The sequence below is a fragment of the Eublepharis macularius genome, chromosome 4, assembly GCF_028583425.1.
Source record: "Eublepharis macularius isolate TG4126 chromosome 4, MPM_Emac_v1.0, whole genome shotgun sequence".
In the NCBI taxonomy this organism is placed as follows: Eukaryota; Metazoa; Chordata; class Lepidosauria; order Squamata; family Eublepharidae; genus Eublepharis; species Eublepharis macularius.
Window position 1 is genome coordinate 86451743 of NC_072793.1, and position 25984 is coordinate 86477726.

The window sequence follows — 25984 nt, forward strand, 5'->3', positions numbered from 1 at the left end:
CCCCCTATAGGAGAAGAAGGTGGCCACAAGAGATATTCATCAGCATTGGGAGTAGATGGAAGGAAGCGATATCCATCCCAGTCTTCCAGCAAATCAGTCAGCCAGACCCCCTCCAATCAAGCCCCTGTGTCATCTAGCCAAGCCCCCACCTCTTCTAGCCGGCCTGTGCAGGAGGATGCCAAAAACCTGAGCCAGCCACATGCCGTTTCCACAGCAACTGTGGAAACCCAAACGATGGGGAAATAAACACACCAGAACTTCTGATGGAAAGGGGGGCAGGGACAGAAAAGGAGTTGGAATGTGGGTCTTGAAGACAACTAGGTTGCTTGCGGGAGGTGGGGACTACAATGCACATGATTTCTCTTGTTGGCTGGAGAAACAAGATGATCCAAGTTGAAAGCATCCTTTTCCTCGCTGTGATTAAGTCATTGGTAGGAGCCAGATCCTCACATTTTCATGTCTTATCGCCTTTTGGGGGTAGGGTTGGGAAGCGGGAGATTTTTTTATAAATATATATATATTATATATATATCAAGTTTTAAATTATTGATAGAAGAAGTTTGTTGGGATTTAACCAAAACAATTCTGCATCATGCAGCCACGTGATCCAGCTCCTCCTCGAACACTGATCAACTATGCAGCCCACTTGGAAAGCTGGAAGGGCAGGCAGAACATTTGGAAATGAGCCTTTGGCTTTCCAAGCCCAGCAGCAACCTTGCAGTCCAGATATGACAATGCACAAGGAGTCCCTTTGCCACTGTCACCAGGGTGACTTCTGTTATGGCTCCCTTCCATGCTGCTCACCCTTTCTGTCATAGACTAGCTACTGGAAGTCAACCAAAGGACCTTGGCTGAACACAGGCCCACCTCACCTTGGGCTTGCTCAGTTCCTTTTGTGTGATGGGTAGAACATAAACTCGCACATTGTCTCCCTTCACATAGGAATTCTAATCTCATTATGAGACTTCGCTGAAAGAGCTTTCTCTTAAACAAAAACAAAAAAAATCACAAACTTATTTTAAAAAAAAAGTCTGTTTCTTTGCTTCCTTCCTTGAAAATAAGTTGCCTTATTGTGGAGTTGGGAACTTGGAGGCCTCCCTGACTTCTGAGCAAGTTTTGAGCACGGTATCTGTTTGGGACTCAGCCAGGGTGTGATGGTCTCTGCTGTTTCCCCATTTCTTTGCCTGGAATAGCTGGAGATTTCCCCTCTGACCTGGCTGTGCTTGACATTGTGGAACAGTACTCGTGACATCTGGATGAATGTTGGTTCAAACCACGTGGACACTTCCCTCTGGAGCAGAGGGTACTAGGGCACTTCATTCTAAGACTTTGCTGTTGTGTAGTTGATGCTGATGTAAATGTGTCAACTGTTATGGTGCCCTTCTTGGTCCAGCAACTACATGTGCTATTGCCTCACTCAGACCTCCAAGTGTGCACTGCCATTCCTTCCTTTTCCCACCAGGAGAGGCCAGGAACTAGCCTGTTCCTCTCATGAATTCTTCCTATCCCAGGGCAGGCAGGCAGATGTGCCAGGAGTGGGTATTTTTCACAGAGGAGCTACAGAGGCATTTCATGTCTCTTAACATGTGGTTGCAGAATGTGTACACACAGAAATCAGCTTTAAAGCAAACAAGGTGGATTTTTTTGGTGGTGGCTTCCAAATCAGAGGCAGCTTGCTAAGTGTTAACGTTCCTATGCAGGCTTCCCTTTCTGTAGTTGCTTTTAACCAGTGGCATGTTAGCCTGCCTTCCTCCCCTAGGTTGACCTTGTAGCCAAGGAGGGCTCAGCTGTTTAAACTCTTCCCTAGCTACAGACTCGTTGACTGTCTTGCATCATGAGATGATTACTTCATGTATTGGAACTATGTCCCTCCACTCAGTGTAATAGGGCTGGATGGAAAACACCTTGGTTGCTTTGTCTTGGTTTAACAGTTGGAATGAAGTCTGAAACTATTCACAATCTGTGCATGTGTAGTTCTCAACATCTTAATAAGCAGTTGGTATTGGAGCCATAGGAGTGAACATCTGAGAAGATGGAAGTGTCTACAACTTGTTTCTGGCAACCTGTTCTGTTTTTTCTCGTGCATTTTGTAACTTCCCTTATGTAATGTCCTGGTTCCGCAAGCCAGATAATTGAGTTGAAGAGAAGACCTGAACATGGTTGTTGTGCTACCCCAGCTTGTTACTTAATTCTTAAAAGGAATACAACAGTAGGTGTGAAAAGGGGGTACAGTATCATTTATGTGATCCTCCCTACATACCATGGCTTGGACCCAACCTCTCCCCTGGATTATGAGTAGCAGGCACTTCCCAGGTACACATGGTAGTGTGTCACCAATTTCCTGTAGCTGCAGCCCCTTGCATTTTCAGTTACTTTGGAGGTCTCACAACTGATGGGAGGGTTTTTGGGGAGATGTGCTGAATTTGTTTCTAGATGAGGATGGAGGGAACCCTTGGTGAGCTGAAGCAGGCCCCGTGGTTTTCTGGATCCGAGCCTGTGTGTGTGGGATGGGAAGAGATGTCTTCAGGTTACCATGTTTTTAGGGTTTTTGTTTTGGACATATTTGTAGTATGATAAAAGCTGCTGAAAGAGTATGGCCCTGAGGCCTGTGTCAGTGAAGATAAAGTAATATTCCCTGCAGTTAGCCATTTGGAGCATAAATGTGTGAAGTTAGGGTTGGGAGGAAATGGCTGATCTATCACTCTTCCTCTGTGTGAGTGCAACAGATGGAGGGAATGGGCTTATTGGTAGAGAGAGGCCTGTTTTGTCAAGCCAGTGTTTTAGCTGTGTCAGAGGATGCTGTCGGTGGGAGTTTACAGAGCAGCCTTGGTTGACTACACAATGCATGGCCTGTGGTTCTAGCATGGCCAGGAAGCAGCACACTTTTTTGGGGGTGCTGTTTCAGTTGTAATCCTGGCTGTATCAGATCCCCAGCCTGCCATTTAATAGCATGGGTAATAAAAGAAAGCATTCCACTGTTTTTCCAAACGTGGCAGAGTGCCTATCCTGAGCTTGCAGCGCAACACCAGAATCGGCTGTCTAGGCTTCTTTTGAGCTAGCTTTTCATTTCTCTAGTTCTGTGTGCTGAAATCATTCAGGCTCTTTGTTACACTTGGGCAGGGGTTTTAGCATGTAGTGACATGGAAATGGCAATCTTACTGTATAAAGATACAGGGAAAATGCATTTAATGAGGTGACAAGGTGGAAATATTCAGGCTAGATACAGTTGTGAGATAACTATTGCTTTTTGCCAGCTCTTTTTTAATTTTAAAAGATAGTTTTGAACTTCCTCCCAGGGATTGTCAGTTGCACTTGCAATGACTTGCCTTTCATCTAAGGGCTCTGGGTAATAGTGTTTGTCTTTGCTGAAGAATTGAAGGCAAAGGAAAGAACTACCAGGTGGTCAGAACATACTTGCAGTGTATAACATTTCTCTTTGGAGCAAAGCATACAGGTAGGGAAAAGGTGATTGACCCATAATCCGTTTAAGAATGGGCTCATTGGTTCTTATCTGGCTATCGCTGGGTATACAGTGATACAACTCTTATTCATGGCTGTCAAGACAAACTGAAGATAAATCACCTTTGAAGAAGCCTAACCTTCCATTATATATAGGATAAAGACAGTACAATTTCTGGCTAAAGTTTACCAAGCAGAAATGATGGATCTTGCCACTATCAGTCTGAGAAAAGATCAAATGTTAAAGAAATCCCTATGTTGTAACAACTTGTGTCTTAGTTTACAATACGGAACAAGCTCAACAGATGTTAGTCTCCGATGAACAGATCCTTGCAGTGGTTGTACCTTCTCAGAAGACAGCTCCTCAGTTCTTAAATAGAAAGCCACATGCCACTGCCCTGTATCTGAGGCTGCTGTTAATGTAAGAGCAGTTTGTTTCCCAGTAGCTGATTTTCCTGTTGTAGGGAAAAAAGGTGTCTAAAATATCTGACTCATCCTGGACAGCTGGTGCCCTTTACAGATAGGTCAGGTGAGAGGTCTGAAATCTGGTTTAGGATAGATAGTGGAAGTAAGTGACCTTTATTACTACGTGTTGGTGCTCTGTCTATCCTATCTCCCTTACTTTTCCTCGTCTACTGCTTGCATTTGCTTTAACTGCAGTTGGGTTCATTCAGGGCTCTGTACTACTTTTGATTAGTTGACTGTACTGTTAAAACATGACACAGTAACCTCAGTACTCTGCTATATATCAGTTTTTATAAAATATAAATGGGATGGGAGCCATTGTCCATGCTTTTTTGGTTTTCTTTTGGTTAGGCAAAATCAGTCAGTTAATGCAACAAACTCTGCAGTGCTCTATTATCTCTTCACGTGGATCCTCCTTCTAAAACTCAGATTTGTCAATAACTTTTAAAAATCAGCTAGATTTTTAGAAGGGAGGGGTAGCAAAAATGTATCAAATTTTTTAAAAATAATTTCAGTGGAGTGGGTTTTTTGAGGGGGTGGCATCATAGTTCATCTCAGTAACATGGGATTAGATGTTTTTTTTAAAAAAAATCTAAAGGTAACCTTTTTGTTAGTTTACATTTTCACTTTCTGAAGACACTTGAACATAGGACCGATGTATCTGTGATGAGGATGCCCTGTGGTTGGAAACATGGAAAGGGCATGGGCTTAAAGCCATTCCTGTGTGGTTTTACAGACTTCATTCTTCCAAGCCTGATGGCCATCTGTTGCCCTCTTGTTTATTTCCTTAAATTGTATTGTTCTTGTATCTATTCATCCTCCATCCCAGAATATAAATCTTGGTACAGTGTCGGGGAGAGGGGCTTGGACACTCACATCTCTTGCAGACTGGGTGGGATATCAGTTCTTTTGGCGTAATCTTTTGCCCCCAAATGCCTTCCTGGAGTATAGTAACATTTGTGTGGCGGTGGAACAGGAATGGCTGGATGTTCCTCTTCTTGTTGGCTTTGTTCATGAAGTAGTGCACTACCATGATGGTTGGGATCTCCAGCCTGTTTAAAACTGTGACTCGGAAGTCAACGCTGAGCTTTAAATGGTGAGGGTTGAGATTTCAATAGCGCGAAGTCTGTATTAAGCTGCTAAAAACTAGGGATAAGCAACCTGCAAATGATGCAGTGATTGTTTTGTATAGATGTCTGGAAATTCAGTCACAGTGGGAAAGAACATCAAGGTTTTTTGGTATGCTTGCTCTCCTTGAGCAAGTTTTTAAAATACGTGCTCCAGCCTCACCCCTTCTGCTTAAAAAACAAAACCAGAAGTGTTTGCAATCACTTTCAGCTGTATTTATTCTTGAGGTTAACCATCTGTTACCATATATCATCTGGGAGGAAAAGATCTTGTTGATATGGCCCACCATGCAAAATCCCATATCCTGTTAATAGTATGTAATTCTTAACCCATGTGCTAGGATTGCCATCACATTGGGGGGAGGGGGGGAGGAAGAGGGAAAAATGTAAAATACTTGAATGAAAGCTTGTATTATAAACAGTAATATTATTCAGAGTATCCGCTTTCTAGGCTGATGTGACTCATTCTAGTAGTGCTTTAGTCCTTTGTAATTTGTGGTAATTATGCTTTTTCCTTTTTAATACAAAAATGTATAAAAATAAAAACCTTAAAAGACCACGTAGTGTTACGCTGTTTTGTCTTTGCTTAGGGCTATTTCCAACTGTGATGTAGAACTGGTCACAGAGAAAGCGTGACCGGATGATACTATGGTATGAGTAAGTGCTTCTTCCTGTTACTGGAGAAGGGGTAGGATGAATGTCTTGTTCCACCCTCAATGCAATGCATTTCAATAGAGAATGCGATTTTACTAATTCTTACGGCTTTCTCCTGAAGGGGTCTGTAAACCTTCAGGAGTAATGGAAGCTGCTTATGGTATCAGGGTCAGTACCATGGAGTTTACTTGATCTTCAGCTCCACAATGTCTCATCCAGTTTCCTCAGCAACTTGGATTGGTATGGCTTTCTTAACACTTGTACCTCCCACATATTTTTAAGAATTTCCAGTCCGCTTTGTGCTTGGCAGTCTTTCATCTTGTACTCAGGAAGATGCCAGTACAGATTTTTAGTTCCCTGAACTAAGGGCCAAATTAGACATGATGACATTCGTGGTCATGCACGCACTCCCTGTGGCTGTTTGGGCAATTTAAAAGGTGCAGGGCATTGACAGGCTGAGCACCTCAGCCTGCCATGCTGCAGCCTTTATCAGGATTTGGCCCTACTATGCTGTAGCATAATGGTTGAGTTGCAAATCAGCACTACTGCTGGTTTGAATTCAAGTACTGCCATGAGCTCAGCAGGTGGCCTTTAAGTGAGCCACTTCTCTCAGCTTCAGCTCCCCAGCTGTGCTGTCAGGATAATAATATAACACTGTTCACCAATCTGAGTGGGGCACTAATCTGTCTGGAAGAGTGGTATATAAGCGGTTATTATTTTAAATATCCTTAAAATGGAGGCATCCACAGGTAGTTTGGTCCTAAGGCCAAAAGAGAAGATCGCTAGTAGCTTTCCTCTGATAACAGGAATACATTTTCTGAGAGCTCTTGCTCTTGATCATTTGTGTTGGGTCAGGCTGAATTTCTTGTAAAAACTAACCTGAAATCCTTCTACAGTTGCTGCTTTCTCTCAGCCTTGAATGCTGGAAATACTACTCATAGTAAAACCTAATTGTACCTCTGCAACTGACATTTGTAATACAATCATAGCCACAATTTTCTTGAATCTGAACATAAAATTCTTCTGTATATACAAACTTTAGACTCATTTAGACTCATGGCACGCCATGTACTGAGCCCTGCCTTCTGCTAATGAAAACTCATAACCTACAATGGTATCTTCATGAAAGACAAGCTCCTTGCTGGGAAATTATTTTACATAACCATCTCTCCTAATTCCTGTAATTATCAGGATGGTGGATAAGGAAATAAACCGCACTTAGGGAATGTCACTCTGGTTTTTTGGATGATTCAGGGATGCTTTCTGAGGTGGGTGTGAAGCTTAGCAGGATGAAGTGTCTCTTGTAGGCCTTTGTTTGCTTGAACACTCTGTCTGTTCCATGCAGGCGGTCCAGCACCCCCAAGACCCCATAACATTGATTGAATCTGGAGGGAGGGGAGTGCAAAGGAAAAAAATGCTAGATGTTAGTGGTCTGATGGTGCAAAAACTTCCTTTCTGTCAACTACCATCCCGCATTTAATCAGTGTTTGTCTCCATTTTGTTCCAACCTCCTTTTGCTTGCAGTTCTCATTCCGCCATTGGAAAGTGACACTTTGCAATGCTTTCAGTTGTGGCAGCAGAAGGCTAGCTGAGCGCACACACCAGCCTTGTGTCTGATGGTAGTTGCTCAAAGTAAATTGTTACTTTCCTAACCTGTGATTATGTATACTTCTCAAGAGAACTAGAGATTACTATTTTAACATGTAAGCAAAAAGGAGAAATGTATACAAAAACAAAGCTTCAAGAATATCTTGATTTGGAGGTGTTACAGCTGTAGTGAAAAGAGTACTGGAACAGGGTTTGGGGGGCTTTTAGCGGAGATTTATTTAAACATTTGTATACCATGCTCTCAATCCTTATGTGTTCAGGAAGTGCCTTGTAATAATAATAAAACGTTACAATAAAGAGACTAATCTCAATAAAAACCTCTAATTAAACCCCTGGGTGAAAAGGAATGTTTGAGGCTGATACCAAAAGGCTGAGCACTCCCAGCATCATATGTACTTGCGAACTGAACTCCCACTTCCGTGTCTGCCTCTTTACTTCTGTATATGTAGGCCCAATACAGACCAGGACCTTGGGGAGAAGATTAAGGGCCACCCATTTTTTCCAGTATAAAATAACATCAAGAAAAACATGCTAATACTGATGTGTGTGTGTTTTAAAGCTAGAACTTTTATTCATGGAATTTTCAGAGCCATGTATAGCTGTTCCTCCAAAATCAGCAAGGCACCAATAAGGCACCATTCCCCTCTCTGGTGACACACACACTTCCACTACAGTCACCCACTTTACTTCAACACAGAAGTGCTTGTTTGGAAGATCATAATTGTCATGCAGGGACATACGGGAGACATTGGTTTTATGGAATATTCGTCCACCGATGATAAACAATGGTACATTTTTAAAACTGATTCACCATGAGTGCCTGCAAGATGCTCCAGGTTAAGTGAGATGAGTTTTTTAACTTCTAGCATTCAAAGGGTTCCTTGCTTTTGTACACACTGGTTTGTATCTAAATGTATTTCCTAAGATCTAATTATTTGTGTCTTTGCTTATAGACTCACATGATACCTTGCTGGTGTAGATTGGCAAGTGTTTTCAGAATCTTCTGGTTAAAAGGGACTAATGATGCTAGCTGCAGATATACATGGTTCATAGTGTATGAGACGTAAATAGTGATGTGACTGAAACCAGGGGTATACAGCCCATCCCAGTATGCTGTAGACCACTGCTACTCAAAAGTGGTGGTCCATGGATTGGTGCCAGTCCATGAGCCCTCAGCTACTGGTCCCCAGCCACCACCATGAGGTGAGCCAATCTGGGCACAGTCAGCATTGCAGTGAAGCAACCCGCCCCAGGGCTACCTAGTGCCTCAGTGAGGCCCGGGCAGCATAAGCCACAATATGACTGCTCCAAGAAAGGTAAGAAATGGGGGGAGGTGTTTGGGAGGGAGGAGGGGAGAGAGAAAGGATAGGAAAGTGTAAGAGCCTTTGGGACAGGGGAAGGGTCAAGGGCCATTGGCAGAGAGGGGAGGTAAAGGATTAAGGGTCTTCGGCAGGAAGGGGAGTAAAGGGTCTCTGTCTTTGCAAATACAATAAAAATATGGCACAAATATGGTACTGGTCCCTGACACACTGGGGAAAAATGTTGCTGGTGCATCACATCAGACAGTTTGAGAAGTGCTGCAACTACAGCCTACTGAATTCAGTGTTTAATGGAAGAATATAGCTTTTAGTGTCTGTCAGGATGCAGCCACGTCAATATTCTAACATTTGCTCTGAACATTGTAGATTATAGAATTATGGAGAGGTAAACAGTTGTAAAATAAGACAAAGAGCTATAATAGGTATGTGTGACAGAAAAAAATCATACAGGATCTATTTTGATGTAAAATCTTTGCCACCTCTCAGCTGACCAAATGTTTGTCACAAGAAAAGTTATTGAATGGATTTTCATTAGGAAAAACACAGGTCATGATTGCAATTCTAATGCAATTTTAAGACTATTAACCAAGTAAAGCTGTCTCTGTACTTGCCATGCAAACTCATAGATATGAGAGAAGAAGAAAGTGGAAATTCAATAAGTAACAATATAATTACTTGAGATGATGGAAGTCATGGAATTCTGGTGAGGGCAGGAATGGCAAATGGTAGCCACAGTGAGAGACTGAAGTAGCCAGAAGTGCAAGAGAGAACCATGCCATGACTGAAGTAATGTGAGATCCAAGAAGAACTGGGCCAGTCACCACAGGCAACATATTTGAAATCTGGAATTCAAACACAGAACTCATTCATTATGATGATAAATTTATGTTTCTAAAACAGTCTCTTCCCAAAGTCACAGGAAATAAAATTCCAAAATTAGCTGACTAGATCATTGTAGTACCATTGCTGGGAAACTTATTTTGATGTGAAATATCATAGGTAGGATCCAACCTAATTTTCTGCAGGATCAAGGATTTCCACTCATAGAACTCGGTTTTCTTGCCTGCCCATTCCACAGCAGCATGAAAAGCTCCCTGAAATCTTATCCTGAGGGCTTCCCCTCTAAGAAAGGAGACCAGGAGACCTTTAAGGCTGCAGGGAGGGGGGGCATTCACAAGGCAGGAAACATGTTCTCTATATGCAGAAATACTCGTGCCTGTAAAAATGTCTAGTCTGGATCGAAGCCATGCTTTATGGGTAGATACAAGATTCGTAATATATCTACAGGAAGCCTGATCTCAAATTTAATGGACTGCTCTGCAACCTGTTAGGGAGGGGGGATTGTTGCTTTCACTCGGGTTGTATTTCAAAAGTGTCTCATACTGTCCTAGTTTTGCTGTATGCGTTGCTATTGCAGATTTTCTCAACTAACATGTTATGCCAAATTCAAATGTATCTATCTTTTGCATGCCTTTGGAAGACAGAGAACCAGTTTTTAAAACAGCATGGAACTGGAAGGTGAAATGCTAGGTACCATCTTCTTCATCCTTTGTCATGCTCTAAGAGTGCTTCCCATCATTAAGACAAAGTAGAAGGCCTATCTGAACAGCAGATTTGTGTCACGTGATGGATTCTGAAGTACAGAGGGCTGAAGGAAAAACTAGGCAAAGGACAATCCTTGAGAGAGCAGCTATTATGGCTAATAAATGTGAAACGAACACAGCTAGGCCTACACGTTTAATAGGTCATCTGTTCTATCTGGCTTTCTGTTTGAGAAGGTGGAGGAATTTAAAATAACTCTAGATCATTATTGGACTGGGCTTAGAGCAACAATGATCCTGGTATCTGAAGGGATGGAGATCTTGACCCACCTTCAGAGATTCATGGATCCAAGTGAACCCAGATTGCTCTGAGAGTTATCTGCTGACATGGCTGGCAGTCCTATCAATTACTAGAATGAGTAATCTGGATGATAGACATGATTGCTTATAAACACTCTCTCCTATCTATATGAGGCCAGGTGGCTCCCTGGTTTTCTGAGAAGCTGAGATGACGAAACAGCAGGGACAACAACTAAAGCAACCAGAGCCACAGCCAATAAAACATAGGTTAGAGCCCTCTTTACAGCCTATTCTGTGGCAATGATGGCACGCTGCACAAACTGAGGGACTGTTACACAAACTGAAGTAAACCATGGTTTAGAATCCCAGATTGTAGAGAAAGAAACAAAGTCTATTTTGCTCCAGAGCCTACACTTCAACATCATAGCAAAAAGAACTTGGAAAGCTTTCAATACCAGAAAATTTTCAGCCATGCTTTTGTGTCTTCTACGTAGGGAAGGCTTGTGTGATTCCCTCTTGTGTGATTCCTTCTTGTTGTTGCAACTGTCAATACAGTCCAATGGCAACTAGGTTTTCACTGCTCCAGTCCGCCATCACTGCATCACCACAGCTTTTTCATTTTTTAAGAAGCCGGCAACTGCATCACATATCATTATAACAATCTGTGTATCAGATTTATTGAATTCCCAGTTTTCATTTTTTTTAAAGACTCTAGCCCCTTTAGTTATGGAGATATAAGGGGAAAGGCAAATCTCTATAATGAAAGGGGCTAGAAACTATTTAAAAATGAAAGCAAAGAATTTAGGGAACTGGTACACAGATAATGTTATGCAATTGCTGATCAAGAAAACACTCGCCATGGTGAGCTGTGAAGGCCACTGCAGAAACAGGTGTAGGAAACATGGCTGCCATATGGGTGTTAACAGGAAAATCCAAATTTCTCACTCACAAGGCAACTGTTCAAGCTTTCCTTTTATGTTTCCCAAAATGACAAAACGGGGAAATATTGGAGAAAAGCCAGGAAAACCCTAGGAGATACATGAACGTGCACCACACTGCTGTGGGAAGTAGGGAACTTCCTAACTCCATCAAATTTGGGGCAAATAACCTGTTGGAAAATGTCTTTGCACAATGGGGAAGGGGGAGAGCACACAAGAGCACAGCAAACAAGCAATGTTCACCCACTAATGGTTTGTTATAATGTCTGAATGTGGCTTGAGTCACCTCATATTTCAGCTGAACCTTTGAAATGACACTTACCACATGCTCTACTGGATGAGCATAGAGAGAAACAATGCCCACAGGAGCAGTCCATTCATGATGCTTTTTGTGAATGTGTTTATACAAGAGAGGGTGGTGGACAAGCCTGCATGGGAAGAAGAAGAACATATTCAGTGTTCAGAGCTGGATTGAGCTTCTGAAATTAGACGGTCCATATACAGGGATAAGATAAACCAACAGAAAGGAATAACATCAACAGTGTATCTTGCTGCATAATTTTAAAGGTGGGACACAATTTAAATGCAACATAATACAATACCAAAAATAAAAAGGATGAGTAACTAAACCCAAGAAACATACTAGAAAAAAGAAAAGTCTTCCAAGTCTATTGGAAAGGGCCAAAAGATTGAATAAACATTGGAAACTTCCCCAGCTTGGGAGCCACTATAGGAAAAAAAAGTCTTTCTGCAGTGTCTAACAGTATAAATGTTGGTAACATGAAAAATGTATTTAAATTCAGCTGTGGAAAAATGCTTTTATTCTGTTTTTCACTTAGCCTGGAGGATGGCTGCCTACTTTGACCCAGTCACTCTGGCAACATGGATCCATACCATGATAACCTCAAATCTATAATATCATAACACACTCAATATTGGTCTACCTTTCAAGACGACTCAAACTCCAGATGATGCAGAATACTACTACTTGCTCAATACTGAGAACTAGGTGGAGTATGGGTATTAATGTATTCATTTCAAGATGATTTATTACCTACAACCTCCTGCATTTAAGTAAGCCTTCTGAAGGTACCACCCTGCAAAGGAGTAACAGGAGTAGTTGGGCCCCGCCCAGTGAAAGGATCTGCCTGACAAGGTCTAGAAGGCTCCCACTTTTCTATTGTTTCACAGAATGTGCAAAAAGGAATTCTTCAGGAGGACATTTTTTTAAGGTAACGGTGTTAATTTTAATTGCCTGTGACAATTTTTAGGCAGTTTAATTCTTTTATGTTTATACTGGGTAGTTTGTTAGATGCATTACGCTTTATTTAATTTTCTCTCATTGTAAAATCCAGGCTAGGATGTATGGCATTGTTTTTGTCTATTTCTTCTTATGTGCAATCTAATATCACTGCATACAATGAACACTGCAATAAACTGGTCTGTATTGCATTGCCTATATAAATCTGTAATCTGCTGAGTCTCAATGAGAAAAGTGGACAAAAAATAAAAGAAATCAGACACAAAGACTCTCAATATTTGATCTTAAAGAGAGAAGAGGCATTTATAGGGCAGAGGCCATGGCTCAGCAGTATAGCATCAGCTTGGCAGGTGGAAGGTCCCAGGTTCAATCTCCAGCATCTCCAGTTAAAAATAATAGGTAATAGGTGATGGGAAGGCCCTCTGCATGAGACCCTGGAGAGCTGCTGCCAGTATGAGTGGACAGTACTGGCCTTGATGGACCTAGAGTCACTATAAGTCAGCTTCATGTATGCATGTGTGTTGAAACAAGCAATTACAGCATTGGACCAGATTACTACTTCCTATTGGTTATATAAACCAAGGGGTGAGAAACTTTTACAGTCTATATTGCCAATCATATAAACAGACGGATTTGGATTTTATGAACCCAATTAATGGAAAAGTCTTGCTTTGTTACTCTGTGGTAACGTGCCCCTTACCGGTGAGAGTAATAGAAGAGAATTTCCTCCACTAATCCACAGACAGCCAGCTCAAGAAGAAACCAGTGGAAAGTGGGCAGTGACAAACTGCATGGCTCACCCCTCCATTTCAAGATGGGCAACATGAGCATCGCCATTGGAAGAGAGATGAAAAATTGATTGAACAATACTGTGGAGATGGCATTATGCAATTTTGCTCTGTCAACCTAGAGGAGAAAGAAAATGCATCTGTGACAAAAGAATTCAGAATGCTTTAAGTGGTAAGTAATATTGGCTCCGGCAATGCTCATTGGCTGTTAGAGCCAGGGCTTAGATTTGTTAACCCCATACCATGGGATTGGTACCATTACAAACTGCTTTCTGTGAGAGATTACTACTTTTTCCTATCCTTAACTGGAACAGGTCATCTTTGCCCAGGCACTACAAGGTGTGAAACTAGGTTGTATAAAGCAAGCTAGAACAAGCTTCAGGCCCCCCAAAACGAAAAAAACTGTTTTGCTACTGCAGACTAACACAGCTACCCACCTGAAACTATCTTCAGGAAGAATACTCATCACTGAGTCTTCATATTATAGGCTACATTCTGCTTTCAAGTAAAACCTTTGCAAATAAACTCCAAGAGTTAACAGCCTTTTAATAATGTGTGAGCATTAACACAAATATGTGTTGTAGTGGGAGATCTGTGCATGAATGTGCTGTGCATGAACTACCTGTATATTCCTTTTTTCCAGAGTAAATCCCCCCTTCCCCTCCCTGATTTTGGAAATGGGATACCCAGCTCTAGGAAACCTTCTTTCAGGGTAGGCAGTTGGACTACATCTTTCAGGGCAGGCAGTTGAACTGCATTCCTTCTTACTCTGTGTGTGGGACTCTAATCTGAAGAACCGGGTTTGATTCCCAGCTCCTCCACTTGAAGCCAGCACAGTGACCTTAGGTCAGTCACAGCTTCTAGGAGCTCTCTCAGTCCCCCCCCGCCCCCCCCCCCCCCCAGCGTGTTTGTTGTGGGGAATAATAATAACATACTTTGTAACAGTGGGTGTTAAGTCATCCATGGCAGAGGGAAAAAATCACACTAGTTGCCTGTGTTCAGGGAAGGCATATGCTTCCTGAACAGCAAATATCATCCTCATACCACACAATAAACCCCTTTAGAACAAAGGGCTTTGAAATGCCCAGGATGGTAGTACAGATTGTAGTGTAATTCGTCAGGGCAGTTTAGAAGAAAAAGGATCCATTTTTATAAGTTCTCTAAACTGGAATAGGTTATTTAAGCAATACCTGGGCTAAACTGGCTGCTAGCATACAAGACAGTGACTCAATTCCATATTGAACTGGATTATACATTACTTGAGGCCTATTACCAAACTATTATTAATCTCATCAGTAAGCATAAACTTACTGATTTATAGCTACTTTACTATTAACAGACAATATTAATTTCTATCTATAGTTCGTGATTTTGTTCTGAGGCCTATCTCCCCAGAACAGCTAGCACCAACTAATAACCTGTTTTATTTAATTTCATTCTAGTTTTGATTATTGCCTTTTATTCGGTCAAAGTTCTAAACATAGATAGGTGAGATGTGGTAGATTAAATTGTCATTTTCTTAAACTGGATATTACCTTTGTAGATTACCATATTTGTAGAATACAGCATTAGTATGATTTTGGATGTCAAGCTAGTTAAAATAAGGAAAAAATACTTGTACATATATTTCAACTTAAATTATGCAAGTTTCAGCCTGCCATATTATGGAAGCTGGCAGTGTAGCAACTCCAGTCATCAAATAAAACAAAATTATTTACATGCTCAGAAAAAGCACATTGTCATGTTTCTGAAAATGCAACACTTCAGAATGCAACTGGATAATTACATATTTAAATTATTTCTTGCCCAAATCTGTGTGTCTAGAAAAAAAAATTACATCCTTTTTGGCAGGTGTCCAGGATAAGAAAGTGGTACAAGGATGCCCCAAATCAGATAATTGCTAAGAATGCCTCTAATATATTGCGCTGTTCTAATGTAACGTTCTAATGTTCTAATGTATTTTGCATACTTGATCCATGGAGGAGTCCATACTTGGAACCTATTATTAACTATAGTTGAAAATGGGGGTGGAGGAATCACTAATATATAACACATACAACACAGAAGCAGTTTACAGCTCAGAGCAAAAACCATGAATTGTGCATATAGGAAGCTCTGTGGGGAGATTTTCCTCCTGAGTGAATCTAGGAGAAGTAGGCCTTCATGTATTGTTAAAGTGTTTGACCAGTCATCATACTAAGGAATCTACATGGTTAATCTGAAGGTCTGGCTGAATGAGTGGTGGGAACCATATTTCAAAAGTTCATAAGCTTTCTAGACAAAATAATCCAACAACCCTCTTCCAGAAATATCCCAATGGGAGATGAATGGCCAGCGAGGCAAGTGCCTCTTATGCCATCAATAACAGGTCTCCAGTTGGTAAAAATGACAAATCTTTGTTATTCAGGTGCAACAGAAGATGGGTAATAAAGACTGCAGACTGTACCCAAGGAGTATGTAAGAAAGGATTTGAGCAATAAAGACTGATGTACTGTTCACTGGGTCTTTAGAAGGGCTGTGCTTTACGGAAACAGTTCAGAGAGGTGCTTTAGTAAAGGGACAGGGGGCTACACTACTGTGTGCTATAGGTTGCTGTAAATATGCCTCTACTGGATAGCTTGTGCATCACTTAGTAAGTCACGTTAAATTGCTTATGCTTTGTTTCAGCTCTGTATCAGATTTCTGCTTGTTTTCATATTTCTGAAATCCATAGCCTATTGCATTGTTTAGTAAATGTCCCTGCCATTGATTGCACTACATAATTTGTCTTAAGACTCAGTGAGAAAGGTGGACTATAAACAACATAAAAAATTGTATTGTCAAAGGCTTTCACGGCCGGAGAACGATGGTTGTTGTGGGTTTTCCGGGCTGTATTGCTGTGGTCTTGGCATTGTAGTTCCTGACGTTTCGCCAGCAGCTGTGGCTGGCATCTTCAGAGGTGTAGCACCAAAAGACAGAGATCTCTCAGTGTCACAGTGTGGAAAAGATGTTGGCAGGTCATTTGTATCTACTCAGGAGGGGTGGGGTTGAGCTGAGTCATCCTGTAAGAGTTTCCCAGTGTGTGGAATGCTAATGGCGGGAGGCTTCACTGTATCCTGAGGAGGTTCTTTTGCATATGGATTGGTGCTTGATGTGCTAATCTTCTCCGCAGGGCTATTGTCGGGTGTAGAGTGTTTTGTTAGCCTGGTGTTTTTCAGAACTGGAAACCATGCTCTGTTCATTCTTAAGGTTTCTTCTTTCCCATTGAAATTTTGCTTATGCTTGTGAATTTCAATGGCTTCCCTGTGCAGTCTGACAAAGTAGTTGGAAGTGTTGTCCAGTATTTTGGTGTCCTGGAATAAGATACTGTGCCCTGTTTGAGTTAGGCTATGTTCAGCCACTGCTGATTTTTCAGGTTGTCCAAGTCTGCAGTGTCTTTCATGTTCTTTTATTCTTGTCTGGATGCTACGCTTTGTGGTCCCGATGTACACTTGTCCACAGCTGCAGGGTATACGGTATACTCCTGCAGAGGTGAGGGGGTCTGTACTGTCTTTTGCTGATCATAGCATCTGTTGTATTTTTCGGGTGGGTCTGAATACTGCTTGAAGGTTATGCTTTTTCATAAGCTTTCCCATCTGATCAGTAATTCCTTTCATATATGGCAAAAACACTTTTCCTGTAGGAGACTGTTTTTCCTTGGTTGTTTGATTCATCCTGGGTTTGATTGCTCTTCGGATTTCATTTCTGGAGTAGCCATTTGCCTGAAGTGCGTGGTTTAGATGATTAATTTCCTCATTGAGAAAGTGCGGCTCACATATCCGTCTTGCACGATCCACTAATGTTTTCATTATGCCTCTTTTCTGTCGGGGGTGGTGATTGGAGTTTTTGTGTAAGTACCGATCAGTGTGAGTGGGTTTCCTGTAGACCTTGTGACCTAACTGAAAGTTTGCTTTGCGGATGACCAAGGTATCCAGGACTGGGAGTTTTCCCTCGATTTCTTTCTCCATTGTGAATTGTATGTTCAGGTGGATGTTGTTGCGATGATTCAAAAACCCCATCAATTCTTCCTCCCCATGGCTCCAAATGATAAATGTATCATCCACAAACCGAAACCATACACTAGGTTTGTGGGGTGCTGATTCTAGAGCTGTTTTTTCAAAATGTTCCATGTAGAAGTTTGCTATAACTGGGCTGAGAGGGCTCCCCATGGCCACCCCATCCATCTGTTCATAGAATTCATTATCCCATTGGAAGTAACTGGTTGTCAGACAATGATGGAATAAGGCTGTTACATCCTCTGGGAAAATCTGATTAATAAGTGCAATAGTGTCTTTTACTGGAATCTTGGTAAACAGGGACACAACATCAAAATTGACAAGTATGTCTTGTGGATTCAGTTTCAGAGAACGGCAATACAGCCCAGAAAACCCACAACAACCAACATAAAAAGTTAAATAAAATAAAAAGAGATTGGGAGTAGTGGTAGAGGTAAAAATCTTTCCATTTTCTGAGGTAGACAGACCCCATTTCATTCCTTAGAAAAGCAATGTTTTTTGTTGAATTATGAAGGCTTATCACCATTGCCCTCTCAAAGAAAAGGCAGAAGTATATTCAGTCTAAGCAGGAGGCCGAGAAAAATACTTACAGGGTCATTCTTGCCCATCTGAATACGGTATCGTGTGATGAAGGTTGGCTTGCCAGTTATATCTGCCATCATCATGATTCCATTGAAGCTCCAGAAAACTAGGCTAGGAACTATGGTTACGGCTGTGACATGAAGAGAGAGGATGATTGGGAACTTCTGTAGGTTTAGTTTAGGTCAAAGGGTACTGGTAAGAGATATAATGGGGGTCACTGTCACTCATGACTAGAATACGCACCTTATGTATGAGATGGAACCTTATCTTTCAAGGTTGAGAACAGTCCAGACAAGGAAGAGTGGAAAGTAAAAGGAGCAAGAAGATGGAGCTTTGATGGATAAGTAGAAAAGTCTAAAATGATGACAGTGTTGATGGGACATTATTTAAAAATCAGACTGAGGATTACATTTTATCCTGAATACCACTTAGCATTGGTGCAGTCATGGGGGTTTACCTGAAACACATAGTCATTAGCACAATCTGAGTGGCCACTTGCTGGCATGGAGCACAGGAACTGCTGCAAAGGCACTGCAGTAGTGTTGGGAAACCTGCAGCTGTGCCCAAAGTTCTCAATAGTGGTCATCATCTTTATAGCATACCTGAAACCTTATCATCATTGTCATCATTCATAACCCCACCCCCCACTAAAATATAGTAGATGTTTTATACAGATAAAAAATCTAAGTCTTTGCCTGCAAGCTTGCACTATATAAACAGAGTGTAATTGGGAGGGGGAACAATAGTTACAGCATCCATCGTGTGCCATTCAACAAAGTTGAGACAGCCTTGTACCAGCCACCTCTAACAGTGAATGGGGCTTAACATAGTAAGTCCCCAAAAACTGGACAGACACAGCAGATATCTGGCAGTATTCAGGGTCCACAGAGAGACTTTTCTCCTGCAAAATGTTAACCAAAGGAACTCACCTAAGAAGAAAATCATCCATTCATTTCCTCCTAGTACGAGGTGGAGATTCTCCCACTGCCTCTGCCAGAAGAAACCAGAGGCTCTCCAGAAGTTTTGCAGGTGCCTAAAAAGCACAGTAACCCTGTGGTGTAGTGTTTGCTATTTCATCAGAACAATGTCTTCTGTCCAAACCATTAAGGAGTTGTGACTTGGTGATCATCTTACCAGCTGACGGAGTTTCTGAAACCAACAGCCAGGAGCAGACCAGGGCCCAGGATAAAAGAAGTTATTGTCATGGAGTCCCAGAACTTCCATGCCTGAAAACCAGAAACAGTAAGTGTGTGTGGATTAATGTTCACCACCTGGGGGACCCTGAATTAGGTGGAAAGGAAATATGAAATATTTTAAATAAATACATAAATTATAGCAGTTAACATACAAAGATTATGAAAAGCAAAATTAATACACCTGATTTTGACAGGGAGTGATCATCTGAGTCAGAAGATGGAGTAATAAAATAAAATATATATACCTGGCCTCTCAGAATCATTTAATTATGACTTTTCAAGAGTGAAACCATTGGGTTTGTCAGTTCAATTACAAAAATACATTGGGAAGGAAATATGCAATGTGTGTCTGAACCAACATATTTGTTAAATTATTGTAAATTATGGCAATCTTTCCAAAGTCACACACTGGCATACAGTAAGCAAGGGGGGGAACCATGCCCACAAGCCAAAAGAATGTCAGATGAGAAGTATAGCCATTAGTTAGCAAGCTTAATAGTGAGGAACTGCAATCAGCTATGAACTGCATAAAACATGATGAGTTACCTAGACTAGGGATCCCCAGTCTTTTCAAGTCTGCGAGTACCTGTGTTATTCTGGCCCAGGGTGGTTGGTGCAGGAGGCTAAGTCAACCACGAAATGTCTCAGAGTGAGGTTATGCATAGGTCTAATAGCAACTCCTCATCATTTCAGATAGAAGCTTGGTTTAACAGGATGCCCTTTAAAAATAGCATATAGTTTAAAAACATTTACTTCCACGTACACAGCTTACTTTCAGTAATACAGTGAAAATCCTTCTGCTGTGGTGGGAGCTGTTGCCAGCGCAACATTTTTTAAAAATCTGCACAGCCAATCAGAAGTCCTTTTAAAACACCTGGCAGGTGCCATGGAGCCCATGTGCACCACATTAGTGTATTATGAAAACTTTTAAAAATGTTTCTAGTACTGCTCTTGATCCTTCTTCCACCCAATGAGATTGGAGCAAAGCGCCGTTTCTAAACTTACCATCACAGGAATTTGCATTTTGCCAAACAGCATTTATCATGTATATCTGTTGAGAAATCCTGTTTTTTGAAAAGATCCTGCACCTTAATTCCTGCATTGTTATCTTGTCGTTCAGCTGATAAAGCAAGGAAGTTCAATGCCCAGCATTCAGTATGGGTAGAGGTTGTGAACCCTGACCAGTACAATCAGCAACATTCAGATTATATGGGGCACCTGATGAGCATTATTTAGCTCTCTTTTAGCTACACAACGATAGATTGATAGGTGTGCAAAAAACCCCACCCCAGTACTACTTATCAGCTGTTATCTCCCTCTCAGAGACAAGTTATTAATGTTGTGTTATAAAGGACTATCTATAAGTCAGGCAAATTACTGCCTGGGAAGTGCTGATTCTACCACTGCTGCTATGAAATTAATAGAGTTAACCAGCATCCATAATTTTAAACTGAGCACCGAGTACATCACACTACCAGTAACATACTGGTGTCATCACACTCAGTAACATGTGCCCGGAAGTGACATCAGTGCATTACTGAGGACAGTCTAGTATTTTGGCAAAACTCTATCATTTAACTACAGAATTTTGCCCAAATACTGATTGCCCGGCAATGTTATCGTGTCGACATCACTTGAGCTGACATCACTTCTGCCATATGGGGAATGATGTCAGTATCCCAGGATGCTGTCCATCCTCCCTCCTCCAGTTTCCTACTCCCCCCCCCCCAGTGGCCAACTGAGCAGCAGCAGGAAGCATGGGCTGGTGGTGGGGAGATCTCCTGCCAATATCAGGGAGATAGGAAACCTAATGTTGAGAAGATTCTTTACCTGTTTCTGGTGTTTGCTGTGTACAGAACATTTAGCATCATTTTCGGTCTGAAATAATAAAACCAATTAGACCAAATTCAAATTTAAAAGGACAGTGAGAAAAGATGAGAACTTGTGACTTCTGTTGAGCAATTTTATTAATCCCAAGGAACTGCCCTGGAAATAGCCAATATTTATCTAAACAGTCCCATCCTCCAAAGCACACACAAAGTGAAAGAAAATTGAGAAACGGAAAATTGTTCTCCAACTTCTGTTTGAAAATGCCTCCTGAATAAAAGCTTTCCCTTTTAAAGTCACTTGTAATCCAACTATGAGAATACCTTCCATTCTTAAATTGTACTCCCTAGGTAATCCTGCACAGAGACTGGTAATACAGAGAAGTACTCATTGTCACTTTTCATATATGCTCCAGGGTTGGGGGAGGGCTGAAAATTGGCATTTGACAATTTTGGAAAAGAAGGGGGGCACACCAAGACAAAATGAAGAAGGAACACCAAATGGTGCAAAGAACGAATCCTTTAATGTTGAGTAAGCCCTACATGTTTTGCCTCAACATCAAAGGGATCTACCAATAAAACAATGTATAAGTAGCAATTAATATAACATTCCAAAAATAATAAAACACATTATTAAAAAACAGGTCCATTGTACAGAGCATGTGCAAAGTGCAATACATGATACATTTTTGGTGTCTAGAAACCTATAACAACATAGACTTACATATGTTAACAAGTATTTCATACCTTACATTCAGAGGTGTTTGATTTAAGCTCTTAAAAGTTAACATTGTGAAACCTGACTGACCTTCAGAATGCTTCCAGGATCAGGTCATGACCTGAGATTTTGATGCCACACTTATTTGTGGTATGATAAAGTAAAAGTCAACGTACTTTTACTTTATATTATAATATAATATTATAACATTACAACATATTACATTATATTATGAGAGCCATTATGAGAATTTGGAATAATTATAAACTGAGATTAGCACAGAAGGCACCTCTTTGGATTTCAATACAGAAAGCTTTTTATAGTCGTGAAATGATAACTAAACAGGGATGGTTGACTTATCGAGATTTATTAGAGATCTCACAAGGAGACTGATGAATGTGTTATTTCCAAAATGTATCAACTTTTGTTGAAATTTGAAACAGAAGAATGTGTGAAAGATTGTATGGTAAAATGAGCTAAAAATTTTGAGTATAATATTCAAATGGACCACTGGGAAAATATGTGGGTAAAGGGGCTCAAATTCACTTTGAGCTACACATTTAAAGAAAACTTTTACAAAATGATGTATTGGTGGTAGAGATGGGCACGGAACGAAAAGAACCCAGAACCACTAGGTTCGTGGTTCGTTAATTTCCACAGAACATGGAACACGGAACACAAAACATGAACTTAAAGAACTCACCCGATTTCCGAACCAGTTCGAGGTTCAAGGGCTCCCAGGACAGCCCCCTTCATGCTCAGAGAGCCCAAACTCGCAGGGAGTTTTCAGTAAGCTCTCCTTCAGCCACCCTCCAAGTTTCATGAAGATTGCAATATAGATCTCTGAGTTATAGAGCCCCAAAGCAGGGTGGGGGTGGGGGTGAAAAGCTAAGACTAGGATGGGGTGGAGGGAGAAAGGAAAAAAAGCACCCTTTTCCAAAAAACCTCCCCAGTCAGTAAGAAAAACAAGAAAGCAAGAGAAAAGAGGCTTTTCAGCCTCTTTTCCAGCAGCCAGAAGAGCAGGCCAAAGATCCAAGTTCCAATCCCAATCCCAACACCACAGCCAGCCACCAAGCCACCAAACTCTCCTCCCTCTCCCACTCTAGAGAAACTGAAACCAGGAATCACATGGCGTCCCCTATTTATGGAAAAAGCCAAGAGACTGAACAACACAGGAGTACTCTGGTTGGTAGAAAAACCTGCCTAACTTGGTGTGAGTTTCTCCGTCAGCAGGGGGCGCCGCGTCCGTCGGGTCCGTTGTGGCGGGGGTGCGGTCAGCGCAGCCGGCGGGTCCGGGGGGTTGTCCCGCTGCTACCTAGGCCGGGCAGGCGGCCTGTCTGCTGGCTCCAGGGGTCTCAGCTTCCCTTTTGATTGGCCTCAGATGGCTCCAGGGCTGTTAAACCGTGTCTGGCAACAGGTAAGCACAGCCTCTGGGCCCAGGGATGGTCCTTCCCTCAGGACAGCCTCCCTGTTTCTCCTCCCTGGCCAGGGAGCCTCTGACCCCTTTTATCCCCTCCCTCGCTAGGGGCAGCCCCGCCCCGCTCCCCAATCGCCAGCGCCCCAGGTGAGGCTCATTATCTGTCCCAACGCCGGCAGCAACACCTGCCTCCAGCCTTTCCGGGGTGGGAAGCCTGGTGCTCCTTCCTCCCGCCTCCCAGCTGCCATTGGGCGCCCTTCCCCCGTCTCCCTGGTGGGCGGGCGGGCCGGCCTATCGCCTGCCGACGCCGGGGCCGGTTCCCACCCCCTCGCTGCCTCGCGGCCCCGGGCGAGGCTCGGCCTCGCAAGCGCGGGCCTCGCGGCTGCGCCGCCTCGCCTCTGCCGTCGTCGCCGCCACCGCATTGGGGCCGTCTGCCCTGGAGGCGTCCGCTCCGGCGGCCGCCCAGCCTGCCGGTTTGCTTCCCCCGGGTCGCTTCCTCCCGCCCGGGTTGCTGCCGCCGCCGCCTCCTCCGCGGCGCCGCGACAGCGCTTCGCCCGGCCGCCGGGCCGGCTGCCGCGGCCGCGCCCGTCCGCCGCCGCGCCTGCCCCGGCTAGGTGAGTTGTGGGGCCCCTGGAGGCGGGGGGGGCGGCGGCGAGGAGGGAGGGGAGGCTCGTCCCCGGACACTTGGTTTTGGAAGGAAGAGATTGGTGTTACCATGGCTGCTGAAGGCCCATCTCCTCAGTTGCCTTGGAGATTCTAACCCTCCTCTCCTTTTCCTGGCTGGATAGGCCAGTGTGGAAGCTCTCTAGTTGGCAGGGACAGCTGCCAATCAAGCCTGGAGGCCTCAGATTGGGGGCAAGCTAAAGACTGCCACCGTTGCCTGGGCGAGGGAATGTTTGGCACCAAAAGTGTCTGAAGCGGCAACAGAAAGGTAAGAAAAGTTCATTTGGTTCGGAAAAACGTGGTCCCACAGCATGTGTGGTTCTTTGACTACGAACCACCCATTCTGTACGGAATTTTGTTCTGTGGTTCATTTTGTGCCCATCTCTAAGTGGTGGTATATGTCTCCTCATAAATTAGCAAAAATAAGTAAAAAGTATGTCAAACAAATGTTGGAAATGTGAGCAACATGAAGGATCATTTTATCATCTTTAGTGGACCTGTCCTAAAGCAAAAAATTTTGGTCACAAACTCGTATGATAATGCAGAAAATTTTGAAGATCAATATACAACTTAAAACAGATGCCTTTTTGTTGGGACTAATGGACAAACAGCTGAAAAATAAACATAGTGTCATGTTTCTATATATGACAACGGTGGCTAGGATTTTATATACGCAAAAATGGAAAAGTACAATATTGCCATCTATGGATGACTGGATTGTGAAAATTGTGGAGTTAGTGGAGATGGCTAAACTTATACCACTGATCAGAGAGAAAACATTGTCTACCTTTATGGTTAACTGGAAACCCCTTATTGACTTTTGTGTGGGACAAAAAAAAATGAATTCATGATTTGTGGATTTGATTTTTAAGAAGATAAATTTGGGAAAAATAAATAGAAGGGGTATTATTAAAAAGGTAAGTTTTGGAGGCATCATAACTAGACAAGGGCATGAACCAAAAAAAGACCCAAACCACCTGATTCATGGTTCATTGCTATTCCACAACCAGGAACCACAAACTTCCACGAACTTTTACCAGTTCATGAATTGGTTCATGGTTTGTAGTTCAAACACCCGGCACTGGCTTCTGATGCCAGTGTGGGGTGAGTGAAACTAACAGCCCCCTTCTCCTGTTGCCCTGAAGCAGCAGGAGAAGTCTGTCAGTTTCAAAACACCCCGCGCAGGCTTCATCTGATTGGGTGAAGCCTGCGAGGGGCATGTGAAACTGACAGCCCTGTTATCTTGTCCCCTGAATGGCAGAACAGGAGCTGTCAGTTTGACAGAACTGGCACCGGCCTCAGCCCATGGGCTGAACCCGGTGCAGGGTCTGTTAAACTGACAGCTGTTGTTCTCCTCCTACTCTGGTGGCAGAACAGGGCTGTCAGTTTCACTCACCCTGCACAGGGTTCAGCTGAATCCAGCGTGGGGTGAGTGGAACTGACAGCCTGTTCTCCTGTCCCCTTGTCCCCTGAGTGGCAGGAGAATGGGGGGAGGTGTCAGCGTCACTCACCCCGCGCTGGCCTCAGCCCATGGACTGAACCCAGCACAGGGTCTGTTAAACTGACAGCTGTTTTTCTCCTCCTGTTTGGGAGGCAGGGCTGTCAGTTTCACTCACCCCGCGCTGGGTTCAGCCCATGGGCTGAAGCTGATGCGGGGTGTGTGAAACTGACAGCCCCCTTCTTCTGCCGCTCGCTGGCAGCAGGGGAACGAGGCTGTCAGTTTCACTCACCCCTCAGCAGCGCCAGCCTGTCTGGGGTCACGAACTGCTCACGAATCGCACGAACCAGGCCAAAAAAGTTGTGGGGGGTTCATTAACATGTGGTCGCACGAACCACGTGTTAACAAACCATGAATCAGCCAGGTTCGTGCATTTTTTTGGTTCGTATTGCAGTTTTTGCCCACCTCTAATCAAAACTACAAGTACAATGTTTGTAAATATATGTTAGGCATTGTAGAGAATAAGGAGAAATAAAATATGTATTATTATTTGTTTTTTTCTTTAATTTTTATTTTCTTTTTCTCTTCTTTTTCTTTTTCTATTCCTTTTTCCTTTCTTTTTTCTCTTTCCTTTTTATTGGGTTTTTAAT

General features: G+C 42.7%; 2 protein-coding genes across 6 annotated transcripts in view; one reads left to right on the plus strand and one right to left on the minus strand.

The window, feature by feature from the left end:
- Positions 1 to 5610, plus strand: part of LARP1 (La ribonucleoprotein 1, translational regulator) — a 114057-nt gene extending 108447 nt beyond the window's left edge. For all 3 annotated transcript variants that reach the window (XM_054978114.1, XM_054978113.1, XM_054978115.1), the window contains exon 19: positions 1 to 5610. In XM_054978114.1, coding sequence (XP_054834089.1) covers positions 1 to 246 — 246 coding nt within the window. In that variant the 3' untranslated portion in view covers positions 247 to 5610.
- FAXDC2 (fatty acid hydroxylase domain containing 2) overlaps positions 5559 to 25984 on the minus strand; it is a 25919-nt gene continuing 5493 nt past the window's right edge. For all 3 annotated transcript variants that reach the window (XM_054978117.1, XM_054978116.1, XM_054978118.1), the window contains 8 exons: positions 21103 to 21150; positions 19211 to 19302; positions 19006 to 19109; positions 18085 to 18206; positions 13373 to 13578; positions 11734 to 11839; positions 9308 to 9474; positions 5559 to 7090 (listed from right to left, as the gene is read on the minus strand). In XM_054978117.1, coding sequence (XP_054834092.1) covers positions 6934 to 7090; positions 9308 to 9474; positions 11734 to 11839; positions 13373 to 13578; positions 18085 to 18206; positions 19006 to 19109; positions 19211 to 19302; positions 21103 to 21150 — 1002 coding nt within the window. In that variant the 3' untranslated portion in view covers positions 5559 to 6933. The remainder of the gene's footprint in view (positions 7091 to 9307; positions 9475 to 11733; positions 11840 to 13372; positions 13579 to 18084; positions 18207 to 19005; positions 19110 to 19210; positions 19303 to 21102; positions 21151 to 25984) is intronic.